Below are 12,105 nucleotides of genomic sequence, written 5' to 3' on the forward strand. Positions count from 1 at the left end.
AACTTAGCAGTAGCCTTCATTCTATGTATATGCCTGCTTATTAGGGCTTTCACACACACCCCAAGCGGCATTATTACAAAGTCAGCTTAATTGCCCCCAACAATCTGGCTCCTCATTTTACCTACCTCGGAAGGATGGAAGGCTGAGTCAACCTTGAGCCTGGTGGGACTCGAACCTGCACTAATTGCAGGCAGCTGGTGTTACTTAAGGAGGCATTAGCCCACTGCTCCACCAAGGCTCTTAATGCTGGTGGCTCCTTTTTTCTACTTGCAACGAACCCCTGACGAACATTATTTCAGATACAAGCTTTTTAGAAGACCTATCCTGGCGATACTAGCAATTGCACCTGGGGCCTCTTATATGCAAATCTTTTTGAAGCAATGCACGGCTCTCCAATGAATATTTAATCACCTTTAGTCTTTGATTTTTCTCTGTAATTGGCTCTCTGGTTCTTGTTCCAGTCCCACTTATTCATCTTTAGATTTCTCCAGCTGCCCATCTAAAATTTATACTCGTTTGCTTTGTGATCAAAGGTCAGCTGGGGATGCCTGGATGGTTTTTCTTTCCTTTTTTTTTTCTTGCAGATGCCGGTTCATTTTTTATTTTTTTGAAAGAGGCACTTGTTATTACTGCTTTTGCCTTTGAATAATCTTTAAATACCCGTAGCCAAGGAAAACCAGCTTTTCAAATTTCAGGCAGGAATTTTCTTCCATACAATGAGAGCTGCATTTGCGACTCTTTGTTTCGTCTCACTGAATAGCAACAGCTTATCTGCAGTGGAAAATCAGAACCTAGAGCTAATTAATATCTGCTGGTATCTGAGCCATTTAACTTGTCGTAGGAATATATATTTAAGGGATGCGGTGGCTCAGTGGGTTAGGACGCTGAGCTTGTCGATCAGATGGTCGGCAGTTTGGCGGGTCGAATCCCGAGTGCCGCGTAACAGAGTGAGCGCCTGTTACTCGTCCCAGCTTCTGCCAACCTAGCAGTTCGAAAGCACATAAAAATGCAAGTAGAAAAATAGGGACCCCTACAGTGGGAAGGTAACAGCGTTCCGTGCGCCTTTGGCATATAGTCATGCTGGCCACATGACCACGGAGACGTCCTCGGACAAGCGCTGGCTCTTCGGCTTTGAAACGGAGATGAACACCGGCCCCTAGAGTCAGAAACGACTAGCACGCATGTGCGGAGAACCTTTACCTTTACCTTAGGAATATATATATATATATTCTCTGGTGTCTTGGTTAAATGGTGGAATTGGAAAGAGGTTTCAGCATGGACCTGTGGTTTAAGAATGCTAAAACTGTCATCCATTATCCTCGCCATGCTTTTAAAACAGCCATTATTCAAGTATGGTTGTGAATTATACATATTAATGTTTTTCCCGAAAAAGAAACAAGATTTTTAAGAGTATCATTTGGGTAAGTCTTAAGTCTTGTGTATAAGGAGGGCAAGCCTGGGTTGCTTGAGATCATCCATTAGTTTGGATCAAGTCTCTGCAGGAAATTGATAATCTGTATACTACTAAAAGTTTGTTATATGTAATATTTAGGTTTCTGGAATGTGGTTAACCTTCCACATTTAACCAGCTGCTGAAATGGTAACCAAAGTCACCTTGTAGAGGATGGGCAGCATAAAAATGTAATAAATAAATAAATAACCTTTTTAATTAAAAATTAATGATTAAATTTGAATGGCTTGCCTTGTCCTTTTTACAGAGGACACAACTGTTCGATGTGAACAACTGGATCTGCTTCAGGATTGGCTGGCTGATTTCAGAAAATCTACCTCCTCTTCCAGTACAGCCAATCCAGAGGAGCTGGTGGCATTTGATGTGGTCTGTGGTGACCTGAACTTTGACAATTGCTCATCAGGTGAGGGGTTTTTTTTTAATCTAGAACTCAAAACGACTGATGCACCCAGAACCCCAGGGAGCATTGGATGTGACCCCTTTCAGACGTTTCCATTGAGTTGTAACTTTTAATGTAACAGCTGAGGAAACATCTTAAAAGCATGTTGGAATTTTCCTCAGAATCTCAGTTTGTGGGTTAAACGAAACTAAAATGGTCCGTTCCAGGAAACTCAAAAAGCCAAAAGTGTCTTATTACTTGTCAACAGTGGGGCATTCTTAGAACATAGAATGGTAGGGCTGAGAGGGGCCTTGGAGATCTTCTAGTCCAATTCCCTGCCTAAGGCAGGAGAACTTGTACTACTCTGGACAAAGGACTATCCAGCCTCTTCTTAAAACCCACCAGTGATGGGAGCATCCACAACTTCCAGAGGTGAGCCATTCCACTGATTAACCGTTCTCACCGTCAGAAAATTCTTCCTTAGCTCTAGGTTGGATCTCTCCTTGCTAATCTTCCATCCATTACTCCAGCCTGCCCTCTGTGAAAAACTACATCTAGTTCTTTGAAGAACTAGATGTCCTAGGATGTAACAATTGAACTCAACAACATCCAAGGTTCTTCATAGTTCATTTGTTAAGAAGGCCTTCCAATAACTCCTCTCTTACTTCTTTTCCTGACCTCAGGGGCTCTTGTTTTACCCCATCCCAGGACACAGGAGATTTCCCTCTTTCCTATGGCCCAGACCACTAACTCTGTCATTTATAACACAGGGGACATGTAGCTTTAAGAGGTTCCATTTTCCTGCCCTACTTATTGATACCTGCAGGCCATTAGATCTCTCACCCCCACCCCCACCCCCCACCCCGATAAAAGAATATGTTCAAAATACAAGTCCTTTTTAGACAATCCAATTGGCATTACCTTCATTGCACGAGTATATTTTTAGCTCCTTTGCTAAAGCCTCCCATTTATGAATTGTGTTGCCTTGACAGTAGACAATGATCAATGACATCATTAGCACTTCTGGAAAAGCTACTTCTGGGATTCCCTTGAGAGAAACCAAGGAAAGAATGCTAACTTTTCTCCAGACCCTACCAAGGAAAAATTATTAAGAGGTGCTGTTAGCTACCTGCATTTGCTCAGGGTGAAGTGGACGGTAAATGAGAATGTAATGTTTTATAGTACTAGACAAGGCTCTGCAAAGTTAAATTGGAATCAATCCCCTCCCGTGCCCTGCAAAACAATAAATTAAAATATTGACTCTTTGCAATTGCTTAAAGGATTTTCTTTCCCCTTCTCTTCTGTGATAAAGCCTGTCTCGGAGAGATAAGTATACACACTCAATCCCGGGGTCTAATAATAATTGTAATAATTTATTAAACTTGAACACTGCCCAGCTCTTAATAACTCTGGGTGGCTCATAGTTATCCAAGAAGGAAATTATCATTAAATCTATAAAGCCTTAAAAAATAAAGATTAAAAAATGGGCAGTATGATGAAGTGTGGGTTCATGAAGGCTTAGGTGAAAAGTTACATACTGTACACACATCCACTCCATTTTCTTGGTTGAAATAGCATACAAGACTTAAACAACCAGCCATTCAAACACAATCATTAAAAACCATTTAAAAACTGTAATAACAACCAAGGCAGGGAGAGTGCATTCTGAACCTAAATATTAAGCAGCCATTGGCATTGTCTTTTTTATCCTCGTCGATAAATTCTTACAGGATTATTTATAGTCTATCAGCTAGAATAGCTGTGAATACAAAATTTACCAATCCTCGCTTTTTAAATCACTTTGGAATGTAATAAATTTATGAGTTGGAAAGAGGTCTTTGAAAACAGTAGGTCCAAAAAAAAGACTTGTTTGTGAGTTAACCTGTTTTACAAATTACATAGAGTAAAATAAGGAGAAAAATAATACTTTAAAAAAACTAAAAGAACAGCAAAAGTCTTAATCAAGATTTTGGCAAACAAAATTATGAAAGGGTAAAGGGGACAGTATTAATTCAAACAGATAATAAACAGATAAACTTCAGATAAACACATGTCCATCATCCAACAAAAACTAAAAAAACATAAAAATATATTAAGTATAAAATAGCGATTAAAATGATTAATTAATTAAAACCAAAAAAAACCAAATAAACTCAAAGACTCAGAATCAGGATAGAGCTGGAAGGGACCTTGGGGGTCTTCTTGTCCAGCCCCCTGTTCAAGCAGATGTCATGGTTCCGATTAAAAAGACAGATCAAAGAGCACTGCATGATTATTTATTCTAACAAAATGAGCAGAACGGAGCATCGGCACTCATGGATGGATGCCAGAATCTGAATTCTCCTCCCCTTGACACATCATATCCTACAGAATCTCCCTCCCTTCATTACACATCATGCATCACATTCACCAATTAGTTTGACACACAAAGTTTCACTTCCCTTGAAGCGTGCTATTTCTTATCTTCTTAAAAACATCCGGGTTGAATTCCTCCCGCACTTTAGTGATTCAAAGCCAAACAGTTAAAGCAAAAGGCTGCCCCTTGTATTGTCAGTGCAAAAACCCATCAGTGTTTACAGCATTGATAGCAGGAGTCCCACTAGGTCTTTTCCTGCTATCAGTTTTCTTTGTTTTGAAGCCCTTCTGGTTTGTGCAGGAACACCCACAACGTACCTTAAAGGTCCACATTTTTCTGGAATTTTGTCATAAATGTTGGCTCCATTACCTCTCTCCCATGACTTTCTCTGACACGTTATGGATCTCCTTCAAGTGTCTTCCTTCTGGTTGCAGATGACAAGTTGGAACAGCAGCACTCCTTGTTCATCCGCTACAAGGACCCATGCCGCCAAGGTCCAGGGGAGGACAAATCATGGGCAATTGGTAAGATGGAAAGCTGTGTTCCAGAAGTGGGACAGGTGTCCATTAGCTAGGAGGAGGAACCTGCTTAAAGAGCCTAGATCTCCCATTTTGGCTAGCTTGTGCTTTGGTTTTAGTCAAGGTAAGTAAATTGCCAACTGTAAACAGCTGATACCAACCACACCTAGGTGATCAGGAGACTGAAGAGCAAATTAAAAGGTCACCATAAAGCCTGTGGGAGAAAGTGGCATGAAGACCAGACTCTACTTTTAAAGATACCAGTAAAAATACTGCCTTCCCAATAGATACCAAATTAAAGATACGGTCAAGCCTTTGGCTAGGATTTGCACAACATTATTTAGCCTGAAACCTGGATTAACAATCATAATTGCAAGGTACAGTGTGCTCCCCTCAATAAACCATAAGAAGACTTTGCACGATAGCGTGCTTCACACAACATATTAAGTCAATTACTACATCTCCACAATAAATTACTCTGTCTTTCTGTCAGACAGACATTATTGCCCAATGTGATATCCATCCATCCATCACCTTGGAAAAAGTGAAGAAGTCCAAATAGTTTAAAATACAGACACAAACTATTTCAAACTTTTATGGTCCCTTTGCTTTGGAATAATAGTAGACTGCTGCATTTATATTTCTTTTTCTCTCAGGAACCTTGTTAGATCCGAAAGGACTATATGATGAAGAAGTGTGCACTCCAGATAACTTACAGAAGTACGTATTATTTTGCTTTCCATCTTATTTCTATCACCAGTATAAATGGGCTGCTCCAACTTAAACACTTCACTTGTTGATATTTTACTTATGTCTCACAGATACTTTTATTGGCTTATTTTTGAATGTTATATATTTACTTTGCATGGTGGGACTTAAGTCCCACACAACAAAGAAAGGTGACACAAATTTAAGCAATAAATTCTTAGAATGTGCTACTTATTCAAAAGTCTTAAAATATAAGCCAAACAAAGAGGACAAAAGGTGAAAATTGTAGGGCTGAATAAAAAGATCAGGCCTTGGTAACGGCTGTCCATGCATCTCCAGTTTGTCAAGGTGCAAGCAATCATAACTAGCTGAAGTAAATAACTTTATTGTTTATCACCTATGTTACAAGAATCTTCCCAGACTGCTTGCCTTACCCTGGGAATGACCAGATAAGGTTTTGGGAATATCAAGCTTATACCTTTTGCAACTGCGCAAGGACTCTAAGATAAACCCACACTTGATCTCCCCATTTCAGACTAGCTGGCAGTTTCCCAACAAATTGCCTTTTTCCATTCCCCACTCCACTCCCATTTCATAAAGCAATCTGTAATCATCTTTGTTCCTAGTCACACTCTTAATTACTCTACATTAATCACCCCCACACACAAACAAACACACACACTTGAAAAGCAGAAAAAAGGAAACATAACTAACTGCAGCTTCTCCTTCTGCATTGGTTGGTCATTGTATTTACACATGCTGTACATTCGCCTGGGCTTTGCCACAATATTTAAAAAAATCAAAACCCAGAACTTGATACGAAGGGAAGTGATGCAGGAAAAAAAGACTGTTGTAAAAACACAATTGTGCACACACAAAACAACCAGGAAGAAAAGTAGTGAGAGATTCCCCCAGACTTCCCAGTCCACATCCATTCTTTTGTCGGATATAAAAACCGTGGTGAGTTTGTAAAGCAAAATGATCACAATATGACCATTTTGCAGCTGGGTGTTTTTCAAACAATTGCTTTTTGCAGATAGAGTAGGAGAAACTGGAGCCAGGTTTTAACCAGAAGGCAAAATTTTCCCTTGTCCAGTCATGTCCAATTCTGGGAGTTGTGCTCTTCTCCTAGCATCGTCTGAAGTTTATTTCTGTGGCCATGTGGCCACCGTGGCTCTATGCTGAGGCACAGGGAATGCTGTTACCTTCCCATCTAAGTGGTACCTATTTATCTCTTTGCTTTTGCATGCTTTTGAACTGCTGGGTGGGCAGGAGCTGAGGCAAGGGACGGGAACTCACCCCAATGCGCAGAGGTTGGGTCTCGAATTTGAGCTGTCAGCTTTCCAGCTGACAAGCTCAGTGTCTTTAACCACTGGGGCATCGTGCCAGTTTTAACCAAAAATACTGGAAACAGGATGTTGAGTCTCTCTCCTGGAGATGGTGGAAGCATTAACAGCTGGTTTGAGACCAGATCCTGGGAGAGAGCTGGAGTCCAAACTTCCCACCAATGGGAAAACAGACCTTACACTACATTTACGTAGCAGGAGCATCTTTGGTCCACATCTGGTGGGCACAAAAGAATGGGTGTAGATGTTGCCCTTAGTCATTCAGAATCTTAGTTCAGCCTTATTTTGAAAGCCTTTAGTAACTGACATATTAGTTTGCAACCCTGACATTTTATCATCATTAAAACGCACAAACAGAGAGAAATAATTACATCTCTGAAATGGCTAATGTCATGGGCCAACTAGATTAGGCTTAAAACAGACCCATACGGAAATTGTTCAATAAAAAAAAATTGGCAAAGGCATAAAAACCTAATTTATCACCCAGTTAATACTGGCACTGCTACATCTGGAAACAGCACAGTAAATTAGAGTTCTGTTAGCCCTCCGACGCTAACCTCAGAAAACCTATTAATAAAGTTAAGGAGGCTGCAGTTTTAAAGACGTTACTGAGAATCATCTAGAATTCTACATCTACTTCTTTAGAAAAAAGGGTCAATAAATAACATTGCTTCTGGAGTACATGCCTCTATCATTGCTTTAACGATTAAGGAAGTCTTTGACGACATTTAGGTCCATAAGAGTCTGCTAAAAGCCGTGTGATGACACCAGGATGGCAGCACATGTGTTAGGAAGTCATTACATGTTACCTAATTGCATCATTTGCACAATGAACCTATGATACACGAGGTCCTTCGCTCTGCTCACTGCGGACCCCCATAGTTAGGGCGAGGAGTGAAAGAGGCTATTTCTCAAACATATTGAAAATGCTAAAATGCTTTAACTTGTTGATCGCTTTAATTTCAGAATCAGAATCAGAATAGAGCTGCAAGGGACCTTGGAGGTCTTCTAGTCCAGCACCCTACTCAAGCAGGAGAACCTATACCGTTTCAGACAAGTTGACTATCCAGCCTCTTCTAGGGATGAAACCTCTAGGGATGAAGCACACACAACTTCTGAAAGAAAGCTGTTCCACTGGTTAATTGTCCTCACTGTTAGGAAGTTTCTCCTTAATTCCAGGTTGTTGCTCTCCAGGGCTTTTTTTCTGATAGAACGCTCAGAACGGAGTTCCGGCACCTTTTTTGGATGGAACCTTGTAGGGTTGGCAAGGTGGGTTGTATGACATGTGTGAGTTCCGGCACCTTTTTCTTTTACAAAAAAAGCACTGCTGCTCTCCATGATTAGTTTCCATCCACTGTTTCTTGTCCTGCCCTCTGGTGCTTTGGAAAATAAGTTGACCGCCTCCTCCTTGTGGCAGCCTCTCAAATATTGGAATATTGCTATCATGTCACCCCGAGTCCTTCTTTTCTCTAGACTGGCCATACCCAGTTCTTGCAACCGTTTTGCATATGTTTTAGTCTCCAGGCCTTTAATCATCTTAAGTTGCTTTTTTCCTGTTTCCAAAGTCTCAACAGATTTTTTTGTCATGTGGTGACCAAAACCAGATGCAGTATTCCAGGTGTGGTCTTACTAAGGCTTTATAAAGCGGTACTAATACTTTATCAAGCCTTATAAATCCTTTATAATGCCCTTCTATTGCATGCAAATTTGTACAAAGTTTCCTGAAGTGAGAACAATTAATCAACGGAATAGCTTGCCTCCTGGAGTTGTGGATGCTCCATTCTGGAGGTTTTCAAGAAAAGATTGGACAACCATTTGTCCAGGGTGGAATAAGGAGTCCTGCCTAGGGCAGGGGGGATGGACTAGAAGACCTCTGAGGTCCCTTCCAGCCCTATGATTCTATGATTCTATTCTTTGAAAAGCACAATTGTCTACCCAACCTATTCCTGTCCCTTTCATCTTTATCTATTTTATTAATGGTCCCAAAACTAGTGCTTCCAAAGTGTACGTATTCAATCCTTACAAGGGAACAAATTGAAAGTAAAGGATGAAAATTTAAAATGGAATGAAAAGTAGGAGAATCAGATCTGATTAGGATGTTGGGTGAATTGGTCAATGTGAGCTTGATGGGAGATAGAATACATGAAATGTACTTAGCCTCTGATCAACTTCTGCCTAGGCCAGGGGTAGGCAACCTTGGCTCTTTTATGACTTGTGGACTTCAACTCCCAGAATTCCTGAACCAGCTGGCTCAGGAATTCTGGGAGTTGAAGTCCACAAGTCATAAAAGAGCCAAGGTTGCCTACCCCTGGCCTAGGAGAATGGGACCTATTTTATCCTTGGCGTCAAACAATACAAAAATCAACGAAGCAGTCAGAAGTCCAACTGATCAGTGGCTAATCTTGCTACTGAAGATAGAATTAAGCTAGGTATCCCTTTCCTACAATTATCTCACAAAATGCAAGGTGATCGACTGTCAATTGTTATGCTATTTCTTGTAACAATTGTCAATTGTTATGATATTTCCCTACTATGAATATCTAGGGGTCCTCAAATATATGGTCCCCAAATGGGGGTGAGAGCTTGCTGAGAATTCCTGGTGAAGATCTACACATCTAGAGAGCCACAAGATAAGAGTTAAGTAGCATAGTGTAGTGGCTGAGCACCACAGCCTAACTCATGTATTCTCAGGCATGAATAATCAGCACCACAATTCAGTTAACTTATTGCTTATGCCTATACACAAGAATCTAGTCAACTAATGGTCGGCACTAAATTGGCGCTAGACAAGAGTCAACAGAATTTAAGAGGGGCTGGACTTGGACCATTTATGGGAACATAATGACTCCAGGCTGATTACTCTCTTGACTCCGCCCCAGGTTCTGCCTGTCCTTCTTCTACACATATAAATTGTAGGACAGAAAGACAAAGAGAGATGATAGAGAAATGATTGCAACATATAAGAGCGCTTAAAAAGTTGGGGTTTAGAAAATGTCTTCTGATAAAAGATATCCTGCAGGGCAAATTCCTACAATGAGCATAACTCCATCTATTTCTCAGCTTTTTATTTAATTTCCCATTATGAAGTGTCCATAATTGGCTGGTCTTCCAAGAGAGGTCAGTTCCATCAAAACCAAAATTATTCATTGACTCAAGCAATGAAAATTTCAATTCTTTCATGCCCCCCTCTGAGTAGACGGAAGAGTGGTCTGTCAAGAGTATTACTGAAGGCAATAAATTAGACCACGGTTTAGGGCTGAACCCTCTTTGTATCAAAATAAAGTTCCTACTGGGCAATTAGAAATACCATTGCAAATTATTGATTCCACAAAACTTAAATTAACCAGAAATGGCAAGCAGGCATTAATATATTAGGCCTCTGGAGATAAATGTCAGAATACGTTAAGAGGAGATTTTACATTTTAAAGCCTGATAACGGATGAGTAATAGGAATAAATGGCAGCAATTATTTCCATGTATTTCTAATTTTCTAGAAAAGGAGCTGCACACTTTCAAATGTTATGGAGGTTTGCTTCTAAGAGGTGGGGGATCTGTCTCATTTTTCAGAGTGTAGTCTAAATGATCATTTGGCTAACAACAATTCTTCTGTCAAGCATATTTCTTCAGGAATAATCTTATCATCAACTCTGCGTCTTCACTAGGCTGTGAATCATTTCAGCCCTTTAAAACTATATGCATGTATCCAACTGGTAGCACTTTAGCCCATCTAAGGCAGATGCCATCAAGTTAGCTCTGATACTTGATGACCACATAGACCAGGGGTGTCAAACTCGCAACGTCATGTGACATGTTGCGACGTATCGTGACTTTTTTTCCATTGCCAGCAATGGAGTGGGCATGGTTTTGTCATGATGCATCCGGCCCGTGGGCTGGCAGTTTGACACCCCTGACATAGACAAATGCCCACCAGCTCTTGTTGCCTCCAGTAAAACCCATAAATTTTCTTAAAAGATTTTTTTCCCCGTCCTTCTCTCATTATTTAACCATTCTCCAGTTCCTTCTGCCTTGTCAGCCATAATCATTTCAGGCAGGGGTGTGGTAGTTGCTCTTATTCACATCAAAGATGAGGGGGAGGGAGGGAGAGGGAGAGAGAAAAGAGGAGGGGGATTCCTTGGAAAAGATCCTGATGTTGGGAAAGATAGAAGACAAGAAGAGAAGGGTTGCGAACTCAAACATGGCTTAGCAGCTGAAGAATGATAGATAGATAGATAGATAGATAGATAGATAGATAGATAGATAGATAGATAGATAGATAGATAGATAGATAGATAGATAGATAGATAGATAGATAGATAGATAGATAGATAGATGGAGAATAGAGATAGATAGATAGATAGATAGATAGATAGATAGATAGATAGATAGATAGATAGATAGATAGATAGATAGATAGATAGATAGATAGATAGATAGATGACAGAGAAAGATAGATGATAGAGATAGATAGAGATAGATAGATGATAGAGATAGATGATAGATGATAGATTAGATAGATAGATAGATAGATAGATGATAGAGAAAGATAGATAGATAGATAGATAGATAGATAGATAGATAGATAGATAGATAGATAGATAGATAGATAGATAGATAGATAGATAGATAGATAGATAGATAGATAGACAGACAGACAGACACAGAGATAGATAGAGATAGATATAAATAGAGACAGATATACAGAGATAGAGACAGATACAGAGAAAGATAGCTCTATATCTCTATCTATCTATCCTTTTAGGCCACTGAATTCGTAGTGGCAATCTCCAAATCTTCCATTCAAAGGGCTTTAACTTTTTCTCTCTCTCTCTCTTATGCAATATCCAGTTTTAAGAGCTTTGTTGTAGGACCGGAAAGAGTTCCGCTTGAACTATTCTGATCTCTTGTTGTCCCTGAACTCTCCTTGTCCTTCTTCATCTTGTCTACTTTTCCAACGTTTTTCTCCCTGGAGTGTAGCATTTCTTCTCTAGCACATTGTACCCCTTTTTCTGTTCTTGAATCTGAGAAAACAGAATGCTCAATCGCCATCTTTCTCAGCTGTCAGTTCATTAGCATGCCAGTTGACTTTTACCTTCCTTTTGAGGTTTTTCCGTTCTCCTTCTTACGTTCTTTAGAAGTTTCTTCTCATTTTTTATTTTCACCTAAGAGGTTGGTCTAGTCTGCAAATTTTATTTATTTATTTAGATTTATATACCGCCCTTTCCCGAAGGACTCAGGGCGGTTTACAGGGTATTTAAAAGAAAATCAATACAAAAGTTAAAACAAATTAAAAAAGATTAAATGAAACCCTGAGAAAAATAAAAACCCAG

General features: G+C 39.9%; 1 protein-coding gene across 1 annotated transcript in view; it reads left to right on the top strand.

Moving 5' to 3' along the window:
* The window catches only part of SMPD3 (sphingomyelin phosphodiesterase 3), a gene marked incomplete at both ends in the record, with an annotated part of 42,431 nt that overhangs the window by 22,231 nt on the left and 8,095 nt on the right, over nt 1-12,105 (top strand). The window contains 3 exons of the mRNA XM_081336230.1: nt 1,719-1,874; nt 4,641-4,730; nt 5,381-5,444. Of these exons, the coding sequence (XP_081192356.1) occupies nt 1,719-1,874; nt 4,641-4,730; nt 5,381-5,444 (310 nt within the window). The remainder of the gene's footprint in view (nt 1-1,718; nt 1,875-4,640; nt 4,731-5,380; nt 5,445-12,105) is intronic.

This window comes from Vipera berus (assembly GCF_964194415.1).
Source record: "Vipera berus genome assembly, chromosome: 10".
NCBI lineage: Eukaryota > Metazoa > Chordata > Lepidosauria > Squamata > Viperidae > Vipera > Vipera berus.